At 37.8% G+C, this 25,552-nt stretch overlaps 1 protein-coding gene and 1 pseudogene across 1 annotated transcript; one reads left to right on the forward strand and one right to left on the reverse strand.

The window, feature by feature from the left end:
• The first annotated feature begins 2,685 nt into the window (after positions 1 to 2,685).
• Positions 2,686 to 12,598, forward strand: LOC107780510 (protein DETOXIFICATION 45, chloroplastic). The gene is made up of 15 exons (XM_075238157.1): positions 2,686 to 2,883; positions 3,605 to 4,002; positions 6,257 to 6,441; positions 7,196 to 7,339; positions 7,482 to 7,648; positions 8,498 to 8,633; positions 9,376 to 9,472; positions 9,595 to 9,695; positions 9,872 to 10,035; positions 10,357 to 10,428; positions 10,510 to 10,626; positions 10,760 to 10,855; positions 10,941 to 11,062; positions 11,400 to 11,457; positions 12,052 to 12,598. Exons 2-15 carry the CDS (start codon positions 3,650 to 3,652, stop codon positions 12,061 to 12,063), a joined length of 1,824 nt encoding a protein of 607 aa, XP_075094258.1. The 5' UTR covers positions 2,686 to 2,883; positions 3,605 to 3,649; the 3' UTR covers positions 12,064 to 12,598.
• A 151-nt stretch (positions 12,599 to 12,749) lies between these two features.
• On the reverse strand, positions 12,750 to 14,391 carry LOC142173578 (putative flavin-containing monooxygenase 1; annotated as a pseudogene).
• Between the last annotated feature and the right edge of the window lie 11,161 nt (positions 14,392 to 25,552).

Here is a 25,552-nt window from a genome sequence, read left to right on the forward strand (position 1 = left end):
AAAGTTTCATCATTATCTCACTTTGATCCACGTATCCCTATATGTAATCAGGAGGTCCAGAAGATCATCCATTTATAAAATATAGCAAATCAAATGCCAGACGCATTTGCTGATTTGAAAAGGATAACTAAGTCGCATATCCCTGCAGAGAATGTGCCTATCCGAATTGATGTCTCAGCAGGACCATCTACTAGAATGAGAGCTAGTGAACCTAAAGCACGCCTGAAGCGTGGTAGACCTTTGGTTTCTAAGGATCGAAATCCTAGAAAAAGAAAATCGATAAATGATCAAAATGTTATTATGAAGGGATCTCTTGAAGAGACCCAAGATCTGATTAGTTCTGAGGTTTCTGAAAAAATCAATGAACCCGAGACTCAAGTGCGTGAGGAACTTTTAATAAGTTCTACTGGTGATGGGATTCATTTAAATAAATCGATCTGAAATAGTTGTGGATAATATTTTTGCATATAATATTGCACTTAACATTATACAAGATAGTGAGAATCTTGAACCCCGATCTGTCGAAGAATGTCGACAAAGATCCGATTGGCCAAAATAGTAAGAGTCAATTCAATTGGAATTGAAGTCACTTGCTAAAAGAGAGGTCTTTGGACCAGTAGTCCAAACACCTGCTGGTATAAAGCAGTTGGTCATAAATGAGTTTTTGTGCGAAAAAGGAATGATAAAAATGAAGTTGAAAGATACAAGGCTCGCCTTGTTGCACAATGATTCTCACAACGACCTGGAGTCTATTATGAAGAAACATATTTACCAGTTATGGATGCCATAATATTTCGATATCTCATTAGTTTAGCCTTACCTGAAAGGCTTGAAATACATCTAATGGATGTGGTTACAACTTATCTGTACGGGTCACTTGATAATGAAATTTACATGAAAATCCCTGAAGGATTTAAAATGCCTGAAGCATATTCAAAATCTCGGAAAATGTACTCAATCAGATTACAAAGATCTTTGTACTATTTAAAGCAATCTGGGCGCATGTGGTATAATCGCCTCAGTGAATATTTGCTGAAAGAGGGTTACATAAATGTTATTTGTCCATATATTTTTATAAAGAAAATGGCTTCAGAATTTGTTATACTCGCTGTTTATGTTGATGACATAAATCTTGTTGGAACTACAAAAGAGCTCCAAAAGACAATTGAATATCTTAAGAAAGAATTTGAGATGAAAGATCTTGGAAAGACAAAACTTTGTCTTGGTCTGCAAATTGAACATTTAGCAGACGGGATCTTTATTCATCAATCTGCCTATACAGAAAGGGTCTTAAAACGCTTTTACATGGACAAAGCGCACCCATTAAGTACACCAATGGTTGTTCGATCACTTGAAGTGAATACAGATTTGTTCCGACCTCCAGAAGAGGATGAGGAACTCCTTGGTCCCGAAGTACCCTATCTCAGTGCAATTGGTACACTAATGTATCTTGCTAATGCTATAAGGCCTGACATAATATTTTCTGTTAATTTACTTGCAAGATATAGTTGTTCTCCTACACGGAGACATTGGAACGAGATTAAGCATATATTGCGATATTTAAAGGGAACTCTTGATATGAGTTTATTTTATTCTAACAAAGGTAGTGCAGATCTTGTTGGTTATGCAGATGCAAGTTATTTATCTGATCCCCATAAAGCTAGATCTCAAACCGGGTACGTGTTTACATGTGGAGGTACTATCATATCATGGCGCTCCACAAAGCAATCTATTGTTGCTACTTCTTCAAATCATGCTGAAATAATTGCTATTCATGAAGCAAGTAGGGAATGCGTATGGTTAAGATCAATAATTCATTTTATTTGATAAAAATATAGTTTGGAATGTGAGAAAAGACCTACAATCTTATACGAAGACAATGCTACATGCATAGCCCAATTGAAGGGAGGATTTATAAAAGGAGATAGAAGGAAGCACATTTCACCCAAATTATTCTACACACACGATCTTTAGAAAAATGGTGACATTGATGTGCAACAGATCCGTTCAAGTGACAATGTGGCAGATTTATTCACTAAATCTTTACCAACTTCAACTTTTGAGAATATGGTATACAACATTGGAATGCGGAGACTCAAATATTTGAAACAAAATTTTTATCGGGAGGAGTAAAATATGCGATGTGCTCTTTTTTCATTACTAAGTTTTTTTTCCACAAGGTTTTCCTTATAATGCGTATTACTAAATATGTGTACTCTTTTTCCTTCACTAGGATTTTTTCCCATAGGGTTTTTTTCGAGTAAGGTTTTAACGAGGCACAATACCTTTTAATGAATATCCAAGGGGGAGTGTTATGAAAATAATTATATTGTGGATGTTCATTTATTACTTTGCTATAGATAATCTTCCTGAAAAAGATTATCTATTTTAAAGTTTATCTATAAGAAACTGATGCAGGCAGGTTGCAAACAGCTCAATGAAATGATTTGCAGCAGCTTCTTATTAAACAGGTAGGTTGCAAGCAGCTCATACAGACAGCTTAGTTAAAGAAAAATCTTGCAGTTGCTTCCTGAAAAGTCTCGCAACTGCTTTCTTTCTTCTATAAATAGAGAAATTTTCGATTCATTATGTACATAAATTTAAAGTTTGAATAATAAATCAGTTTATTCCTTTGCTCTCGAGTGTATTTTTACTTATACGAGGTTTCGTAAGAGGTTTCCCGTCATATCGACAAGGCAGTTAGAAAGCGGTAGGGGAATATTATGGCTACCTAGTACCTAGGCAAACTTGATTTTGCCGCCTCTGCTGCTTCTTTTCTTCTTCTTCTTCTTCTGTGCCACGTGTGCTACGGTACCCGCCTTCATTGCCTCGTTTTCCGGCGGCACCCCATCTCGCAACCGCCCGCCGACGCACCAGCTATCAGTAATTAATTTCACCTTTACTACTACTTTTTCTGTTTGTTACTGCCTTAACCATATCGGAAGTAATTCCCCCTTTCGCTACTTACTATTCCACTCACACTCGACTCTTTCTTCATACTGCCGTCTAGCTTTTATTATGGAGTATGGGCATAGCTGGGGGTGGTAGAATAAGAATTAGTACGAGTTTTTGTTGAGGGTTCGGTTCGCCTTTTGTTTCTCTGTTTCTTCTGATTACTGAATTTAAGGGGACAAAAAAAATACCCTTTTGCATTTTACTGAAGAAATCATCATAGTTTTTAATTATCACAAAGAAAGAAAAAAGTTGCCACCCTACATTTTTGTGATGGATATCATCCTAATTTGCAAGTCATCAAAAAGAAAAGTAAAAGTTAACATCTTGCTTAGAATTTTACGCTTTAGGGGCTTAGAGCTTCAGGTATCAGCTGTTTTTCAATGTTCTGAAAACTGTACCATTTGTCCTGTCCTTGCATATCAACCTGTTTTTTCCTTCTTATTCTGTTACTGTTGTTAGGTTATAAGGTTCTTCATAAGTTTCCTGATTGGAAAGAAAGGAAAAGCCAACAAAAAGATAGTGCATGTTTTAGGATTGAACACTTAACAATGTTTTTCTCAATTTTCCAAGTTAAAGTGCCCCCTCCCCCCTTCTATGTATTTCTCTCTCCAGTTGCTTATTCATTCTTAAATTTCTGTATGATTATCAGATTCATTGACATTGATAGTGAAGTGAGGGAGGCTAAGTGATAAAAATGACAGCTGCACAATTGACTAGTAAGGCGATATATAATGGGTTTGCTGAATTGGAAGTGAAAGAGGAAATATCCAAAATCTGCTCGTTAAGATATTCGCATCGGGGTCGTAATTCCTTTTCAAGAGTCAGTCAGAATAGCTTGGGATATGTTTATGGTAGCAACAATTGTTCATTATCTATTGAAAGAAGCAAACGTTTTTTAACTCCACCTGTCATTTGCCCAAGGACGCGGAAATTTTTAAGGTTCCGTAATAAGCTCAGTTCAGAGAGTGGTGCAGAAGCTTCTGATTCACGGGATACTACTGCTGTAAAGGGAAATGATTATCTTACAAGCTCGATCGGAGAAGTTTTGTAAGACCCTGGTCTCACTTCAGTTTTCTGCATTCTAGCTTTTTCCTGATGATAGGCAGAATTTAGGTATTGGTCGTATTAGCAGTCATTCCCCATTGTTGTGTGCATTTATAAGTTGTCTTTCACTGAATCCCTTGTCGGGGTCACTTCTTGAATATCTGTGTCTAACTCAGAGCGCGCGTTTCTGTGACTATTAAGTATTGTCTAATTAAGATGCTAGTTAGAATTTGAAAAAAAAATCTCAACTAGATATTTTCCTGAGGTAGATTCTTGCAAATGAGTATCTTAGTAGTCTCTGCCAATTACATTGTTAATAGTGTGAAATAGTTGATGCTTTACAAAGCTTCTTGACATTGAAGTGGGCTGCTCGGAAAAGAGAACTCGGTGCTTCCCCTGATGATGTGTCGCAGCACTAACAGAAGTGCACTTTGTTACATCTTATTAAACTTTCATATTACCAATATATCTAGCTTTGGGCTTTCCATTCATGCCGCATGAAAATATTTGCAGTGTTATAACAGGTTATTACCTGTCCAAGATCTTTGTACTTTTGTGAACTTTGGTATCTCAAGTAGTAGAAGGCTCTCCTAGAATGGGCAAGGACAGTGAGTTGTTTGGCTTAATTGCCTGGGTTTGGGAACTCTAGCATCTAAATAAAACATTGGAGTTATGCAGCTCTCACATTTCTTCTCTCTGTGCATACACAGTTTTTTTTTTGACAAAGGTAACAGTTATGTATTATAAAAAAAGAAACCCAGCACAAAGGTTGTGCTGGTAACCATTTACAGATTCCAAAAGAAGCAAAAACCTATCCTTGTTCTTCTTACAAGGATTCTATGATGTCTAAAATCGATTCTTCATCATTCACATAATTTTCTTTACACCAAAAATGAAACAACAAGATACAGTTCATCTTTAACTTCTGAATAGGACTGCTTCTGTCTTCAAAACACCTGGCATTCCTTTCCTTCCAAACTATCCACCATATGCACACTGGGATCAAATTCCACCAGGTTTTTTGCCTTACACTGCCCTCCTGATTATGCCAGTATCTCAGTAAATCTGTTGTGGTTTTTGGCATAGTCCACCTAAGTCCAATCATGCTGAGAAAAAGTTGCCACAACTGGGAAGTAACTCTACAGTGCAGAAACAAATGGCTATTGCTTTCTGAATCTGTAGAGCACAGATAGCATCTGGAGCTCAGTTGAAATCCTCTTTTCATTAGGTTCTCATGAGTTAGACAGGCCTGCTTAGCAACTAACCATGAAAAGCATACCACTTTGAAGGAGCCTTGGTTTTCCAAATTTGTTTCCAAGGCCAATTGTTGTCTCCCTGTGATTGTTTCCCGATAGTAAGGTGTAAGCTGATTTGACTGTGATTGTCTTCTTGCTAGTCCCCTTCCATATCAAAGAGTCTGTTGTAGTTGTTGTGCCCTGAAATAACTCCAAATGCCTCAATAGCTCAGCTACTCTGTCCATTTCCTAGTCATTTAGAGACCTTCTGGGATTGAAGTTCCACCCCTGCTGACCCCACATCTCCCCAATTGTTGCTTCAGAACTGGATAGTAAGTTGTGTAAGTCAGGAAATAAATCTTTGAGAGGACCGTGCCCAATCCAATTGTCATGCCAGAAAGAAATTCTACTGCCATCACCAATATTGAAGCCACAGTGGATGATGAAATTGGGCCAAAGAGATCTGATAGCTCTCCAATTACTAATTCCAAAAGTAGCTTTCACATTTTTGGTGCACCAATGGGATAACTGGCCATACACAGTTTTTCCCCCCTAAATGTAACTATTGCAGAGGTTAGGTTCGTTGATGAAACTTAGAGATCTTAACTGAATCTAGTACGTATTCTAAACTTTGAATAGGCCATAATGTGGACTACATCCATTTTTTTATGTTTGTCTGCCACGGGGTGGGGCAAGAGGTGGGAGGGAGGGGTTTTAGAGTCTTTTCTATAAACAGATGTTTAGCATATTAATTGCCTTTGTAGATTTTATGGCTAGCTACAATACATATTTAGGTTATAAATTAATTCTTGGCAAAGTGGCTGCATTACTAATTTGCCTTTTCGATAATTTTCAAGTCAGATCAAGTTGCTACTCCTCATCGTTTTGGTGACGTCACGATCATAGTTTTTTTGTTTAATTTTGGTTGTACTGGCAAATATTGTGACAAGTATGAATATTTTACCCTCCACATCCCTTTGCTGATCTAGGTTTCTTTTCCCCCTTCCTTTTGTCACTTTCAGTGAGTTGAATGAGACTGTTCCCATAACAGAAAATGTCGAAAGTGACTCAACAGAGGCTCCTACAAGTTCATCTCGATCTTCCGAGGTCAGGCGTGAGCTTGTGATGCTGTCTTTACCAGCAATTGCTGGACAGGCCATTGACCCTTTGGTACAATTAATGGAGACTGCTTATATTGGGCGCCTGGGTAAGGTGGAAATTTTACACATTAAGCGTTTTTGGAACTTATGCTTATTTAATTGAATTTTACAATCTCCTGAGATCACAGATGAATTGGTATAAACAACCTCCTATTGTTGTGGGTGGGGTGGGGGGGTGGGGTGGGGTGGGGGGGGGACTACCTTTTAGTAGAGCCTGATATTTGAGGATCTTATGTTAGCAATGAGCCTTAATTCTGGTAGCTGGAGTTGATGGTGGTAGTTCAACATATTGGGATCAGTAGTTTGTCTAGCTAGTTGTCATGGTCCTGCATAATGCATTGTGTTTGAATCGATTTCACATATATATCTTAACTATCTATTGTGGCTTTCAGATGTACTTTAGTCTCTATACTGTTAAAATGCATGCCATCCTTCATCTTGTGGAGTAGAAGAAAATAATGTTTTCTTTGCTGTTTTCCTACTTAGAGTACTTTTAATATTTTTGTAGTGTATTATCTGAGTTCAGGTAATGTATATCAGTCGAAATCATCTTTCCTTCTCTTTTCCTTTCTTGATGGGACGGGGTGGGATAGAGTTTTCTTTTAATGTCTTTGTTCCCTCTCAGTGTTCTTTAAAAGGAATTTGATTTTCTTCACTATGTCCAGTTTTCACTGGACTTGGGTCTTTTGGTTTCTTCCAATTTTCCTTTTTGAGGGATACCATGATGGGGTGGAGGAAGTGTTGGTTTCTCTATGTTTACTGTTACTCTCGTGGAACTTAAGAATTGTTTTTGTTTTACAGGTTCAGTGGAGTTAGCTTCAGCGGGTGTCTCCATATCAGTTTTTAACATCATTTCAAAGCTATTTAATGTTCCTCTACTTAGTGTTGCTACATCTTTTGTGGCTGAAGACATTGCCAAGAATGCGACCAAAGTTTACATGTCAGGTAGATGTTGTATTATTTTGTTGTCATTCCTTGCATTGTAATTGCTTAGGCATTCAACTGACCTAGAGTTGAGGGTCCTACTAAGTGCTTTATGATTCGTGCTCTGACTTTTATCACACACATTTATCTTTATGTTGTGCAGAGGAGGCAGAAGGCACCAATGGTAGACTTCCCATAGGGGTAGCAGAAAGGCATCAGTTTTCTTCTGTGTCTACAGCATTATTTTTAGCAGTTGGCATTGGCATCATTGAAGCTTTGGCTTTGGCTTTGGGATCTGAACTACTTCTTGGTTTGATGGGCATATCATCTGTATGACGGCAAATTTATTTTGTCCCTTCCCTGTTTTCCCTCTGGGTTTCTTTGTTTTTGTGCTTGCTTTCATTCTATGAAGTATGTATCCAGAGCATCAGTACACATAGTATCATGAAGAAGGAAAAAAGCGTTAAAGTAAGGCTCATGAGAGGCCATTTCTAGATACATGCTTCTATAACGCCTCATCCTGGCTAATCTAGAACTGATATAACCTTTATGGTTATTTTTCAGTAACAGTATTTGTTTGTTTTTGTCTGTGTGACGTCTTTTTATTTTCATTTTTTTCCGGGAGGTATGGGCCCTTAATAGGGAAAGCAGAAGCAAAATGAGGGGCAGACCTTTATGAAATTTGTACTATACACCACTTGGGTGCAGAATGAAGATGCAATCATTAGGCTAGGTTGCAACTTCAATATCAACCTGTGCAACTTGATGATGTCTACTAATAATCTGATAGTGTGAACAATAATATTGAATTCCCTAATCAAGGAACATAATAATGTTGTCTCAGTTTTTCATTTAGTGAACTCACATTCGCAAATTGAGTTGTTTTTGTTATTTTGATAATCTTAGTTAGTACAACAGTTGTAATTCTTGACAAAGAGAGACCAGGTTTCTTCTTAGCATAACTAGATTCCCATATGGTTTGGAGGAGAAAAACTCCTGATGACCTCTAAAGCAATGTTTTGGGGTAGGAAACTGCGAAAACAGTTACTTGTGGGTTATAAAATATTTCATTGCAATTATCTTCTAGTGCATGCAAGCCCCTCAATGCACAGTTTTGTATGTGTACGTACATAAAGATTTTCCTATGAGTTCTTACTAAGAAAACTGTTTTGTTTATAGACTTCACCTATGAGAGCTCCAGCAAAAAGATTCCTTTCTCTGCGTGCTCTTGGTGCTCCTGCATTTGTAGTTTCCTTGGCCCTTCAAGGCATATTCCGTGGATTTAAGGATACAAAGACTCCAGTCTTCTGTTTAGGCAAGTCTTGAATCCGTTGCTGTTCAAGTGATAATAGTGCTTGCCAAAGATTCTTTCTGCTGGTTTGATTTTTGCAGTTTTGACATATATATTCCAGCTTCTAGGTATCAGTCCATAGAAGCTTCCCTAGTTAAGGGTGGTTCTTGCAGGAATAGGGAAGCAGACAGTTTATGAGTACCTATTTATCTTTTAAGTTGATAGTTGGATCATTATTAGTTAAATTGTATGGTTCTTTTGTGAACACTGCAAGTCGGGGTTATTCTCTCTTAAGAAATCTGCATGCCTGAGTTTCAGGAATTATACCAATTAGTGGAGTGAGTGCTACTACTTCACTGAGAGGATAAATAGACTACCCAATTTATCTCCAAAAGGAGCTATATAAAAACCAACAGGATTATCGTCCAGGCTGAGCTAATCTTTCTTGACAATATGATATAAACGGAGGGAGTAAAATCTAATGCAACGAGAAACTTATCGAGTCCCATATCTAGTCGCTCTTTTGATTGTGAAAGGAGTACTATCTAATCGATGTTTATAGTTACAGAAAGTAATTTGATAGTGAAAAAGGATCTTATGTAAGTGTCCTACGTGACAGATGTCAAAAAGATAAGGTTTCCACTCCTTAAAGTTGTTTGTTAATGCAATTTTATGAATTAACAGTGTGATTCTTTTGTCCTTCCTTGATATGTTAATGGAGCTAAAGTCATACCTTTGTATTGATGTTACATATTAATTTGTGCAGGCATTGGAAACTTTATAGCTATATTTTTGTTTCCCTTACTTATGTATCATTTCGGCTTGGGTGTATCCGGAGCTGCCATATCCACTGTCATTTCACAGTATGTACTTCTCATTGCTCGTTCTAATCATGTTTGCTTTTCTTGTCCACTCTCTATTAGTTTTTTATCAAGTCTCTATATCTTAATATGAATGAATTACTTATGTGCTTCGATTTTTCTAGATACCTGGTGGCCTTTTCTATGATCTGGTATTTAAATCAGAGAGTGATATTATTACCGCCACGATTTGGGGAGCTGCAATTTGGTGGCTATTTAAAATCTGGTGAGTGTTTATTCTTGAGATGGGTATTCCAGGATTAGTCCTATTTGAAACACAAACTCGCCTTTTTGCTTGTACCACAACAATCTCTCCATGCTTGTAGCATTTCATGTCTGTGTATTTTTCATGGCAGTTAAAGAGTTCATCTGATTTTGTAATTTGTATTTGTGTTGCCTTAGGTGGTTTCCTCATTGGAAGAACACTTTCTGTCCTTTTCACAATGACACTTGCTACATCAATGGCTGCCCGTCAAGGTGCTGTAGCGATGGCTGCTCATCAAATATGCTTACAAGTTTGGTTAGCTGTCTCCCTCCTCACAGATGCACTGGCTGCATCTGCACAGGTAAATTGGATATAAATGAAATTATTTTATCCCGTCTGATATGGTTCTGATTCTCCTCGTAACTTCTTTCTTCTCATGTATCTCCTATATCGGAACCTTTCTTGTTTTTGTGCATGTATGTTGCTTCACTGTACTTGCCTCTATTCTTTTTCTTGTTTAGCAAAAAAACCATGTTCGACTTGGCAACAACTTTGGGTGCTTATCGAAGCTTTCGAAGAATATATATCAGATGACATATTATTGGATTTGACCAGTTATAGTTGTCATACATCTTATCACGCTTTTCTCAATTTGACGCAACTATTCCTACTTTGTTTCCAGGCATTGATTGCTAGTTATTTATCAAAAGGCGATTACGTGGTAGTAACCGAAATTACACACTATGTGCTAAAGGTTTGTACTTCCTTTTTTTATCCTGCAAGTTGTGAGACGCTCTACGCTAATTTAATATCGGATTGGACCCATAATTTGCAGATAGGGCTACTTGCTGGTGTGTTTTTGGCAGCTGCATTAGGTGTTTCTTTTGGCTCTTTATCTACTTTATTTACCAAGGATGCTGAAGTGTTAGCTGTGGTTAGTACAGGTGTATTGGTATGTCTCTATACCATTTGGGGAATCTTTCGTTAAAATTGTCGATTTAACATATTTTTCTTATCTTTAACTGATTTTCTGAAGAGTGTGGTTATTGCTAATTAACTAAGTTCAAAACTTAAAATTGCTGCAGTTTGTCAGTGCCAGTCAACCAATAAATGCTCTTGCCTTTATCTTTGATGGCCTCCATTATGGTGTTTCAGACTTCCCTTATGCAGCTCGCTCCATGGTAAGTTTGTAGTGCATTATGATATTAATGCTTACCAAGTATATATTTACACCACGTAAAATCCCTCTTTTAATTCTGCATAAAGATGCTGGTGGGGGCAATATCATCGGGATTTCTGCTTTTTGCTCCTAGACATCTTGGTCTTCCTGGTGTTTGGTTGGGCTTGACCCTGTTCATGGGATTACGCATGATGGCTGGGATTATCAGGTAATGGATATCTTCCATCTTCCTCCCTTTCGCATGCAAACTAAAACTGCATTTTATGGATTTAAGTATGTGGGTCCATGTTTTTCCTGGACAAGATTCTTCTGATGCTCTGTATATTGTTCCTTGTTTGTGGTCTGAGAGGTATTTTCCATTGATTCAGCAATAAATGTTGTTGTTTTAATTGGAGTCTGGAGGTGCTTACTGTCAGATATCCATATTTGTTACAGGAATTCTAGATAAGCAGTGCTTTTGTTGGTGTGTTTGTAGTTTGAGTAACTGAAGTCTTTGAGATTCTTGTAATATTCTATACTTTATCACAAGGTATTTTTGCATTCAGGTTACTGTCAAAGAAAAGTCCTTGGTGGTTTCTGCATTGTGACATTAATGAAGCCAAGGTGAGTAGATTTCTCATTTCATAGGTATAACAACTAAGTTTTCCTTAAAAGTTTTTATGGAACTTCTTTATTCCCTGGAAAAACAGTTCCTAAATTATTGTCCCTGCATGACAATTCCTGTCTTATAATAGTTCCAAAACTAATCATTTAGGACACCCCTAAAAATATATGATAACCTTGCTTTCGGATGAATTGAACCTAGAACCTCGAAGCCATAGTAATGTCTGCCAAATGGCATAGTAGGTGCAGTTTTGAAGTGGTGGTCTGCTATTTTAGTGCTAAAGCAGTGAATATGTTTCCTGAAAAAGATGATGTGAATGTTTACCCGTGTTAATAATTTTAACTGAATACTTGGTAAATTGAAGTGAAGCAATAAGATGCTTTATATCTACTGGGAAAAAAACATTATTGTCAATTTTGAACTACAGAAATCCTCTTAGAATATAATAACCCATTGGCTTTTTTCATAATTTATTTTAGGTTTACCTTGTCCAAGATTATTAATATGAAATTTGTAAGATAGTCTAGTTCTGCTATTAAGTTGATAAAATTATTTGCTGGTTATTAATTATCTTATTCCGCATTCTCTTTCAGGTAATTAGTTGAGTGGATTCGATTTTCAGGCCTTCTTTGAAACTTATATAAACCTCCTTTTCATATGCTTGATCAACTATCGTTGTTGGATGAGCCTTTTCCTCTAAAAATAGGATTACTGAGCCTCTTTCCTTCAGGGATACTTGCTCACATAGTTATTGCTCTTTTTCTTTTGCTTCCACTATCTTTTTTTGTGGCTCCTATCTTTAGATAGGTTTATACAACTACGGAACAAGTGTACATTGAATTATTTACACTACTTCCCTATGTAAATATGTTGGGCAATATGTTGGATTCTATAATGTTGGGCATCTTGGTTTAAGGAGGCAGCTTGCTGGAACGGAAAGGAATGAAAAAGTTAATTAGCATATCTTGAATTTACTCTCTAGAGTCATTCCTTTAGTTTCTTGAGGTCAATCAATCCCTTTAAGGTCTTGCAAACTTTGTAGCGGAATTATCTTTTCTACAACTTTTTATTAGCAAGACTTTGGATGTATACAAGCTTCGGGGCGTTTTAATTTAATGTTTAAATGTCTGTGTTAGTCTAGCTTCTGATTCTTATACCAGCTGCTTGTCATAGATGCCGAGAGATGATTATTGTTGCATAATCTTTCTGCCGAGCTTCTTAAAGTTTTGCCTAGATTAAGAAGAAGAGTATGTATGAATGTCAAGCTGATGTATAAAGCTTTCAGCCCAAATTAGGAAGATCTATAGTGTTTCGAGCAAGTCTCACTTGTCAGCCTTAAATAAGAAAAATCACGCAGCAGAATGTAAGAAAAGCAACAAATTAAAGGGAAATCTTGAATTAGCCGGCGTAGTCCGACGGACCATAAGGTTCGAACCACTCCGCCACGAGACCCTTTATCCTCTTAGGATTCCAACCCATGTCCCAAATATGCAATGCACCAAAGCATGATCTCCTGTAGTACTTGTTGCTGTATCTTTTCTTGTATTTATCCCATTCTGCTATGTCTTTCTCCATCGCCTTGACATTAGGTAGTTTAAACTTCCCATCAAGAAGCTCTGCCAGCCATCGACACCTTATTTCTCAAGTGTATAGGTTTGCCACGCTTTCTGAGAATCCAATTATTGCCAGCTGTGGTGTTTTGGGATGAATGCATTCCCTGATAATAATAATAACAATCCAGAATGTTATATGACAATTAGACACATGGTTAGTTTAGTTCCAAATATACGAAACTAATACAACGTTTGATTTTCCTATTAACTAAATTTTGCATAAGTTATGTATACGGAATTTAATAATGAAAACTAAACTCTGTATTATTGGTTTTGATAAAACTAATCATATGCAAATTCATGTATTATTTTATAAGGGAAAGGTGTATACGTGGAATATGAGCATAGTGTTTAATTCAGGTCATGAGGTAACAATCCCGCTATTATTAGTCATCGCATAAACAAGTGCTACATTATTATTCACTGCATAAACAATCCTTTCATCCCAAAGAATATAAGGCTTTTAATTACGTACCTATAGAGAGGAATTGCAGAATGTATTCCTGAAAAACTGTCGATTCAAATACGTTTTTGAGCTTGTCAATTCCCTTCCAGCCAGTAGCGAGTATGACCAAGTCCGACTTAATTGGTTCACGATTCCTTCTTTAGTAAATCCAAAACTCTTTGCTTTCTTCAGCTTCAGATGCCCTTCCTCAACTCTGTCTTAGAAGCCCTCCGGCACCGTAGAAACTAAACATGCGCTCAATTCGTTTAAGAAACTATGCTCTGGAACCATTCCATTTTTTGAAAGCTTGAGCTTGTGTTTTATATGGCTTTCCACAAATTTTGAGAATCCCCATCTCTGTAAAATATGATAGTGAGAAATCGATTATGCATTCATGACTCCAACAGCCATATTAATTAGTAGTACTACTCATGATTTGTGAGTTTATTCCACACGTACGATATATACAGGGAGTAACAATTACCAGAGGTGAAAGAATAGTAGCCACGAGATACAAAAGAAGGCCTTCACTGGGCTTATGCACCATAAGTTCGGAGAATCGACTTAGATAGAGTTTTGCCAGAGGGAACCCCGACGGAAAATAATCTGGAAGGTTCCAGTGTGGCGTCCTGATTATTACTGTGCATGGACGTTCAATCCCTGCAAAATCATTAATTAGTGCAAACAACAACGGGATTTGTTAGGATCAGGAACTCGGGTAGTACGGAATTTAGCCAAACAATATTCTAATGATAATAATAAAGACAATGCAAGTTGATAGCAACGACAATTAAAGCATATAAAGAAGATACCAATTTAACGTGGTTCGGTCAGTGTGACCTACGTCCACAAGCGGAGAAGAGCAATTTCACCATAGCAACAAGAGTACAAAAGAGCATACAAAATTAGAGTAAATACTCGAATTAATTCCAAATACCCGCGAGAGAATAACCTCACAAGATCACTCCAAAGAAAGGGGATCACACAAGCGTTTCCTATAACTCAACTCTCTTACAAAATACTCTCAATTACTAGAGGAGAAGAAACAAGAAATGAAGACTCAAGTCTTGTTGGTGTGTTTCAAATGAAAAAAAGCCTTGCCCTCTTAGTTGTAAAAGAAAAGATACAACTTGTGCAAATAATATCCACCACACAATGCAATATTTTTGGATCCCAAAGAATATTGCTAACAAAGTCTACTTTGCAACTAGGCTTGAGATGGACTCCACTAGCCAAAATATTGACCATAATTACAAATCTCCACCTTGGCCTAATTTTGGCTGATATAGTAAATTTGCTTCACCTTCTCCGCAAAAGCCCAATGAACATATGTCAAAATTTAATGCCATCAAAATCAGACAAGTTGTCTGATACCGAAACTGTAGTAGGGCATATAACAGTGGATCCCAATAAAGTATACAACGAACCAGATCTGTGTGCTTTCATGATCACAAGAGCACCTTGAAATATTTTTAGAACTCCACATTCGCCAGTGAATTTGCACCCAAGGGATTCTAAAGTGCCCAAAGAGATGAGATTTTTCTTCAACTCAGGAACATGTCTAATATCGGTGAGAGTTCTCACCACACCATCGTGCATTCTGATCCGAATTGTACCTTTGCCAATAACGTTACAAGTAACATTATTACCCAGATGGACAACTCCACCTTCAACTGAATCATATGTAGAAAACAAGTCCCTGCTAGGACACATATGATATGAACAGCCGGAATCTAAAATCCACTCATTGTCTGATCTGAAGCTAGTTTCAGTTGCTAAAAATATAGTTCCCTCAATCTCATCAGTTGCTACACTAGCTTCAGCGGTGTCAGTATTTTTGTGCTCATTTTTTATTTCTTTATGTTTTTCTTTATTTTTTAGTTTATAGCATTAAGAGATAATGTGGCATTTCTTATGACAATAGCGACAATCTAAATTATTATTTCTGGATATGGAGTCGGATTTGCCCCTAACAAACAAGCCAACTTCCGCTTGAGTTCCACTAACTTCCCTAATAATATCAATATCTATCTGTTCTTTTGATTTTAAGATAGATTTAATATATTTATAAGAGATACTATCTTTTGCATAAAGAATAATATCTCTTATATGCTTAAAAGATGGGGGTATAGAACAAAGCAGTAACACGGTTTGATTCTCATCTTTAGTTTCAGCATCTATATTACTCAAATCCATAAGAATGGAATCAAAGGTGTCAAGATGAGAGAGAATAGAGGTACCTTCACCCATACAAATTGTATAAAGTTTCTCCTTCAAGTAAAGTCTATTTTCCACCGTTCTCTTCATATACAAGATTTTCAATTTTTTCCACATGCCTTTGGTTGTGGTTTCTATAGAAACTTCACGTAAAACCTTATTTAAGAGATTTAAGATGATACCTGATTGTAACGACCCGACTTGTCGTTATGAGAATTTACGTCCCGTTCAATGACTTAAGGTCTCGAACAACTTCATAATATGTGATATGACTTGCGTACAAGGTCGAGTTTGGAAATTCGGAAGTTCATAAGTTTCTTAGGCTTGAATCGATGCGCGATTCGTGATTCTAGTATTGTTGGAGGATGTGAGGCCCCTCGAATTTCCTATTAGTCTGAGGCCATAAGCACGCTCACAAGTCGCTTAAGTGTCGTCTTGCCTTTCCACGAGAGGTTAAGGACTGGAATAACTTAGATGATCATGATATTAAGTGTAGGAGGTGTATTGGATGTTGTTAGGGTCTAAGGAGATCCCTAGAACTAAGACAAGTTGAGAGCTATGCAATGAGCTAAAGTTTCAAATAAATTCGCACAAGATACGACTTCAAACGCATGAAACTACCAACATATAAAGGATTAGGTGGTGATATAACTATCAAATTAAAGACATTTGAGTCTAGTTTCCAATGCATCAAACCGTTTGTCATTTTGATGTTCCTATAAAAAGTTATAGGTGTTTTACTAAAGATTATCATGTCAGAAAAATAGGCCGTGTTTTGGGCACGCGAATCAAAACGATAAAGTCAGAAGTAAAATTTTTTTGGCGTTTTGGTTGGCGCTGGGCACGGACCGGGACGCCAAAGGTATGAAATTGAAATAAAAGGGATGGGGATAGAGAAATAGCCTCATTCTTTAAAGATTAAACCTCCCTTCTCATCCTCAAGTCATCCAAGAGTATTCATACTACCTAAGATGAGTTTTTAAGTGTGTTTTTCTGATGATTTCACCTCTCAATAACTAGTTACAACAAGGTTTTGATTGGATTCCATAGGATTTCTTCAAAATCTCAAGAACACCCCAAAAGTTGTCTTTCAAATTGGTCCACAAGAGGTATGTCTACCATCTCTAACTAATTCATGGTGATTATTTATGTACGAAATATGTGTTAGGACTTATGAGATGGTGATTGGAAGCAATAAGTGCCCAACCTAGGTGTATTGGTATTGTAGAGATTGTAAAATGAATTAATTGATAAGATTTGTGGGTTGGGAGTGAATTGTTGGACATACATATGCTAAGGGAAGTTGTGGATGACCTAAAGACGATTGTGAGGTCAATCATTTGTGTGGAAAGTGGTTGTTAGGTGAAGAAACTCCATTGAAGGAGGTTGTAGAAAAATATGCACATTACATGTTTGATAAAATGTCTAAATGATTTAAAGTATAGAAATTTTGCTAATATTGGTGTAATTGTGTTGCATTGTTGTAGATTGAAATTTGTCTAGTATGGTGGACTATCGTAGTTTTATTAAGGGGCGAATTTCAGATTTGGGCCGTCCAGAGGTGGCTTCACTCACGAAGATCATTTAAAGTATCGTTTTAATTTTGTCAAGGTAAGTATCTTGCCTAACCTTGGTTGGGGGAATTACCCCTTAGGCATTGAGTCTTATGTGGAAATTATGTAATTGAAAACCATGTACGCGAGGTGACGAGTACGTACTTGGTTTATATGCGCAAATTATATCGGTTGAAATTCGTAGAGATAATTTCATTATGGATTATTCATTTGCAAATAATTTATTAAATAAATTTAAAAGGAGGCATTAATCTATTTGCCAAAATTTTGGATTAAAGAAGGTGTTGTTCCTTGATGAATTACTTTCTAGTTCATATTGTTGAAGTTGGTATTGAGTTATAAATGCCGTAAATCATATTGAGGCAAAGTGTTAAATTGTGAAATATTATTTGGTTGAGTTGTTCACTCCCAGATATTTTGTTAAGATTTTGTGCTCATTATGGTCGAGCCATGGGCTCTTTATTTTGAAAAATAATGTATTGTTGATTTCTATGGCATGTTGTAATATTTGAGCACTTGTGGTGCAATATATGAGATGTCGTGATATTGTTGGGAGATTTGTTCGGGTGTTTGCACGAGGTTTTTGCCGTGCTATTGTTATTATTGATATATGCACATGCGGCATGATAAGGCGGGCTATATATATGTGTGTGGGTTTGCGCATGTGGCGAGACAAGGTGAGAATATTATTATGCACGTGCGGCGAGACAAGGCAGGCATTTACTTTATTATTGCGCACGTGGCGAGACAATGTGGGTTATGTTGGGGGATTGATTTGTGATGACTTGCGATGGCCTGAGGTCATTGTTGTTTGTTGAAATTTATTTATGATTTGGGACTACAAGGCGGTACCTCGGGAGTGCCCTTTTGTTGATATTTCTCTATGGCTGTATTTGCCTTTGGTTATTTTATTTTTCCATAATATGTAAATTTCTGTGTTCTCCATGATGTATTATTTGACTTAATATTAAGTGTTTTGTAATTCTTATAGTATTGTGTTGGCTTTAGCTTTTTCGTACGAAAATCTGAGTATTTGTATGTCTGGTTTGTACTTGTTCTTGATGATTGAGTTGTTTTAAATAAAAAAATTACTATTATGTTTTAATTTAATAAGTTGTACATCCAAATTAGTAGCTTATCTGATTCTTTATTTAAATTGAAATGTCATTTTCTTCACTTAAACTATTTCTAAAATAAACTCATTTCTTTATTGAATTCTTACTTGGTTTAAAATATGTAACCTTTCTTTATTGAAAATAAATTGATCGTGCGAATTATATATATTGACATATTTGGCACGAGAGTTGTCTGTGCGGTTGTAATAAAATATGGGAATGAGGTACCGTGAGAATATGAAAGAGGACTGAGACCCGTATTTTATGATTATGATATAAGATATTTATTTGAAAGAGTTTTATATTCGAAGTATATTGTCACGACCCAAAATCCAACTGGTCGTGATGGCACCTAACCCAACCCGCTAGGTAAGCCAACTTTCAACTATCCAATTCTAATAACAATTATTAAAGAAATTTAAGTAAATAATTATCTTAACCTTATACATTCCCCAAGAACTAGTAGTACAAATCATGAACCTCTAAGAATAGAGTATACAAAGCGAAAATGAAATAAATACATAGTCTGTCTGAATAGTACATAAACAGAGCTTTTATAAAATCTAAGGCTACCCTGAACAAGGGGCAGTTACAGCAGGAACGCAGGTACATCTTCAAGTCCCGCAACCATCGAGCACAACAACAACAACAGCCAACATCTGCACGCAATGTGCAGAAATGTAGTATCAGTACAACCGACCCCATGTACCGAGTAAGTAACAAACCAAGCCGTAGGTTGAAAGTAGTGACGAGCTTCTACCAAGGTCGGGTCCAAAACCAATAGTCCACAACAATCCATAATAACATAAAGTAAATAATACCAGAAGTAACTCAGGGATAAAATACTCAGCCAAATAATGATTTTAAAAAAATAGTAGTTCTTTCTTTCAAATACATCAGTGAAAATTCAAATCGTTTGCCGAAGTTGCCAATAATATGAATAGTTTGAAAATAATAAATTTCTCCAAAAATCTTCTCAATAATAAATAATATGTTTTATTTTCCTTCCGGATAACCCGTGTAAAACAAATGCATCACTATGCCCATCTGTCAAAATGTGTGAGAAATCATGAATGGTGTGATGTTGTACAACATGAGGAAAAAAAATACATCTTTATGCCTGTATGTCATGTGTGCATGCCAATGCGATGTAATTCAGTGATAAAATCATAAATGTCCCCTCGGGCAGAACATCACTCATATACAGCCCCTCGGACAAACCTCACAGTCACTCGTGCCACTCGGGCATACCTCACAATCACTCTTGCCACTCGAGCATACCTCACAATCACTCTTGCCACTCGGGCATACCTCACAATCACTCATGCCTCCCAGTCACTCAGCACTCGGCACTCGGCACTCAGTAGGTACATGCGCTCACTGGGGGTGTGTATAGACTCTGGAGGGGTTTCTTCATCTCAAGCGCTATAATCTGCATGGACAACTCACGTGCTATAATAATAAAGTATGCTGCAGGCGGGTAGCCTCGATCCACACTCATCCTCACAATCAGGCCCTCGGCCGATATCAAACATGCTGCGGCGTGCAGCCCGATCCCATAAATATGTAACATAAATCAGGCCCTCGGCCTCACTTAGTCATAAAACTCTCAAGCCACTCGGGCATTTCAGTAAAACAGGGCATTCGACCCAAAATATTTATATGCATCAAAATAGAGTCTTAAAACTGAGTTATGATATGCAATGAAATAAATATGACTGAGTATGAATTTTCAATTTAACACAATAATTCACAACAATATGACCTCTGAGGGTCCCAATAATACTGACACATAGCCTCAACATGATTTTTAATATGCTTTTCAGCTCAATTTCTTTAACACATAAAATCGCATGGAAAATGCCAAGATTATTTATCTATAAAGTTCTACAGAAATAATTATGTCACAATTTCTATAGTGCACGCCCACACGCTCGTCACCTAGCATGTGCGTCACCTCCCAAAATTCACAAAAATACATATATTCAGGGTTCATACCCTCAACTTCAAGATTAGAAGAGTTACTTACCTCGAACAAGCCGAATCCAATGTCGAGCAAGTTAAACGATGCTCCAGAAATCCCATAATGCACGTATCAACTCCTGAACGGCTCGAATCTACCACAATTAATTTGATTCAGTCCACACAATCCATAGGAATTAATTCCATATCAAAATGCTAATATTTTCCACAAAATCCGAAATTACGCCCCAAAAAATCACCCATGGGGCCCACATCTTGAAATTCGACGAAACTCACAAAATACGACAACCCATCCAATTACAAGTTCAACCATACTAATTTCACTCAAATCTGACTCCAAATCGGTATTCAAACTAGAAAAATTCATTTTGTGACATTTGAGAAATTTCCTTCTATTTCTCTTGAAGATTCAATAATCTTACACCAAAAATTAAGATTAATTCATGAAATATAATCACAAGGGAGTTAAGAATACTTACCCCAAGTTTTGTGAAAAATTTCCTCTCCAAAATCGCCCAAACCGTGCTCCAAAATTCAAAAATGAGAAAAATTCTCGGAACCCTCGTTTTAAACACTGGCCAGGCATTTCCGCACCTGCGGTGCCTGGGCTCGCACCTGCTCATCCGCTTTTGCGGACAAAAATGTGCGCCTGTGGAAACAGCCAGCCTCCCAAACCCTTCGCACCTGCGGGCTCGCAGATGCGCAAACCCTTCGCACCTGCGTTCGCCCCAGGCTAGCCCCAGTTCGCATCTGCGCCAACACTTTCGCACCTGCGGCCTCGCAGATGCGGCAAATTCCTCGCACCTGCGAGCACTGCCCAGTCCCACTCTTGGACCCTTCTGCGACTGATCTCGCACACATGCGGCTTCGCACCTGCGATCAAAAGCTTCGCAGGTGCGATCACACCAGTAGGCAGCAATTCCAGAAATGTTTCAAGTTGAATTTGATCCGTCAACCATCCGAAACTCACCCGAGCCACTCAGGACCCCGTCCAAATACACCAACAAGACCTAAAACACACCACGGACCTACTCGAGACCTCAAATCACATCAAACAACCTTAAAAATACGAACTACACACGGATTCAAGCCTAATAAATTTTAAAATTTCCAAATTCTGCAAACGACGTCGAAACCTATCAAATCACATCCGATTGATTTCAAATTTTGCATACAAGTCGCATTTCACATTATGGACCTATTCAAATTTCCAGAATAGGATTCCGACCCCGATATCAAAAAGTCAACCCCCCGGTCAAACTTCCCAAAAATTCAACTTTCGACAATTCAAGCCAAATTCCACTACGGACCTCCAAATAATTTTTCGGACACGTTCCTATGTCTAAAATCACCATACGGAGTTATTAGAATCATCAAAATTCAAATCCGAGATCGTTTACACCTAAGTCTGCATCCGGTCACTATTTTAACTTAAGCTTTAAACCTTGGAACTAAGTGTTCCAATTTCTTCAAAAATCTCACTGGACCCGAACCAATTACCCCGACAATTTACACAACAACTGTAAAGTACAATTCAAGCAGTAAAGGGGGAAGCGGGATTGTAATACTCAAAACGACCGGCCGGGTCGTTACATTCTCCCCCACTTAAACATACGTTCGTCCTCGAACGTTCCAAGAGTTGTTTCCAAGCCATCAAATCACTATTCCATCTTACCACACACGTACCCGGGGGTGAACCCACGTCACCCTATTCCATATAGGCTTGACTACACAATGCAACTGAAAATCATTAATTTAACATTAGCCCATAAACCTTTGGAATTAAATTTCCAACCTTTAGAATTTCTTTCAAGACACGAATCCTACATTTACACACTGTATGAGTCCGAACAAGTTGCATAGAGCTATAACTATAACCACGGATATAATCAACCAACATATTACACAACTCGCATGCTCGCAGCACCATTCCTGATCGCAGTGACTACTCCAAAACCAACCACATACTAGTATTAAACCCATATCGAGCCAAACCTCATCCTCAAAACCTTCGTACACTGTTGATAATAAAAGAAACATGCGAAATTTCATGACCACTTACCAGATCAACAAGTCACAGAACTCTCTCGCCCCAACCAGAACCATAATCGCTTTCTGAGCCGACTTTCAATATCATCCTTCCGAATATACCATAATCGAACCTGATAGTACCCATTTTAGGTCCAATGACCTTATATTACTAAACACAACTATTCCACGGACATGCCACACCAATATAACTCAGAGCCACAACCCATGCCATCCGTGCACCAATATGCAACAATTCAAATGTACTCAGTCATGAAAATGACTCAAATGAGAGAACTGCATCGCAAGATTAACAAGTGCCACCACAACGAAATACTGAAAATTCATCATATACCGTAGAACCATCACCCAATTCTAACACAAGGTTCATACCTTAACATAGCTCCGCTGCAATAGGTGTCCCCATGCAAACGTTGGTCCATATTATATACCCCGAGCCACCCTGCTCAAAATCAATAACCACGGAGAGGCAAATGACAAAAATGCCACACAAAACCTGAAAGAACATAACCATTACGCAATCGATCATGCAATACCCAAATAGTCATCACACTCAAATTCCACTATAAAGCTCAAATAGAACCGCACCATCTGTGCACATAACCAATGAATCGCAACTCCTCGTAGCATAAAAGAGTAACTCACAGATCATCTCAGAACATGAATAAGCTCAACATCAACCGAATGACACATCCCTCAACAATAGCAGTATCGAGCCAACCATTCCGGTTCGGTGTGGAATACACATCTTAATTGGGCCTACCAATGGACCGCCAAATCAACCCGGGTTACCCACAAATAGATAAAAATTCTTTCGAAAATCCGTAATGACTGAATCATAATACATTCTATCATCTGGCTAGCTCCGACCACAACTTCACAGTCCACAATCATGAAACAATCCGCTCTTGAGAACTCCCAATCTCCAAATCTATAGAACACACGAATCACCATATTTGATTCCATCTCCACCGCCCGAATGTCTAACACCTCTCTCATACACGATTATCCCACGAGAAATACTATAAAAATTCTTCTGTGCCACTTGACAAAATTTGAATATCAGCAGTCTATCAACCATGTGAGTACCGCAATACTAATTTATACATCCGTAAGTCAAAAATACAATGCACTTTTTGAAGTCCGCCCCCTTCTCATACAACACCAAGTAGTAATAGTTTTCATCTAGACATCGAAAAATGTTCATGCCTATAAGAATTTATGACCTCCCTTTCAAGGCTAAACCGTGACCTTGTACACGCCAACCTTATTCCCACACAACTCACCGCATCTATCACGCCATCATTTGAAAAAAAAAATGAGAACCTCATAATCATTCTGAGTCACAAGTAAAATACATATCTGATCAGCCAGAAGTCTTCCATTTGATCCCGTCCTGTATAAAATCACAATACTCAACATGATCCTCAGGCCGGTAGGAAAATACCCGTCTCAAACCGTGGTAGAAAACCTCGAGAATGCTTTGGAATCCATTTTCACATAATCAGGCCATCAGAGTTGAATCTCTATAAATCAACCAAGCCATGCAGGTCGCCAAGCCCAGGTATATTGGCACAAAGAACCTGTAGAATACCCCCACATCATAAGCACTCAAAGAACCGATCATATGCATTACCATACTGATCCAACCTATTACCAAGTTTTCCTATTTCTCCAAGTCCCTTCCGAATTTATCTTGAAATTGATACTTCTCCTTGCTAAAACACCACGATCTTTAACCACAACTCACTCCGCAAACCTAGCATAGAACCACAGTGCCCTACGACCCATAAGCAACTGTATTCTTCTTAAGCCCCTTCAAAAATACCACAACTATGACACTCACTTTGAGAATACCTTATGTGAATTTTAAATTGTTCTTCTTACCTTCCTTACACAAAAATGTAGAATCCATACTCAAGTCCGAAAATATTCTCAATTGCTATATATAATTCTCAAACCCACTTGAATTTTCTCGGGAGTCACCCACACTAATTGCACCGCTCAAATGGGTCAAAAGACACGTGCCCCATTAGCACAATAACACTCAAAGAAGTAACTCTACTCTAATACACCCAATCAAATTCATACTCCGTGCGCACTATTTCATTCACCAATAACAACTCACTCATCCCATGAATTTCATATACTCATACGTGCAATATAATCCTTAACCAGGAATTTCCTTATTTGAGTCATCCTCGATCTCAACTTCTGCAAGTCATAGCTAACCCACAAGTATGCCTCAGACCAAAATTAAAATTTAACACCTAACCATGAAATCAAATTGTCAATAGCAGACTCCCCCACTTGGCTCAAAGCATAAATTTAAACACTAGATAACTCGCAATATCCACACTCTATTACTGTTATAATACCGTAGTCGGTTCAACGAAAAATCTTTCTCAAGCTCATACAACGCCAACTATAAAATACCTCAATCATCCACTAAGCTCGCATTTATTCTCTTGACACTCAAGTCAACTTTATCAGCCAGATTCAAATTCAAATCTCCACCCATACACCCCGTCGGCAGAAAAGAAACTCTCTACTCACATCATAAGGAATACACCTACGTAGATTACTCCGCAGGGGATAATCCACCTGCTTAGCCTCAATCTGGTATCTTGTTATACCCTTTCGCATTCACAATTACTATGCAATCACTTATTCTATCTGAGTCCAAACTCATTAACCAGACGTGAGAATTTAGTTTTACCCCAAAATTTAACAATGTGAAAGATCCTTCAAAACATTCATACTGGAGACTGTACGCCACATCAATTCGAAAATCAAGCACCCAATGGCCTTTCCTTTACATTTCAAGGAAACACTTCTCGTCATATTCAAATCGTCTTAACACATCTCGCATTTACATCGTACTCATCACAAAGCCATTCTGCCGCTCATCGAGCCACAACTTCCCCCCATAGGGACATTACCGGACATATGAGTCCAAATGTACAGGTTACAACTGAAGCTACCGAGCCTAAGCTGCGGTCTAAACCTGGCCTCAAGTCCTCTAGACTGGACCATCACCAAAACACAGAATACACATCTTGAACCTCGTTCATAAAATCACAAGCCGGCGATGCACA

Source organism: Nicotiana tabacum, chromosome 19 (genome assembly GCF_000715075.1).
Source record: "Nicotiana tabacum cultivar K326 chromosome 19, ASM71507v2, whole genome shotgun sequence".
Lineage (NCBI taxonomy): Eukaryota > Viridiplantae > Streptophyta > Magnoliopsida > Solanales > Solanaceae > Nicotiana > Nicotiana tabacum.

Bases quoted from the DNA above. Each gene is read 5' to 3' on its own strand.
- LOC107780510 (XM_075238157.1), top strand. From the start codon at position 3,650: ATGACAGCTGCACAATTGACTAGTAAGGCGATATATAATGGGTTTGCT. The intron at 4,003-6,256 runs GTAAGACCCTGG...TGTCACTTTCAG, and splicing joins AGCTCGATCGGAGAAGTTTT to TGAGTTGAATGAGACTGTTC. The intron at 10,036-10,356 runs GTAAATTGGATA...CTTTGTTTCCAG, and splicing joins CACTGGCTGCATCTGCACAG to GCATTGATTGCTAGTTATTT.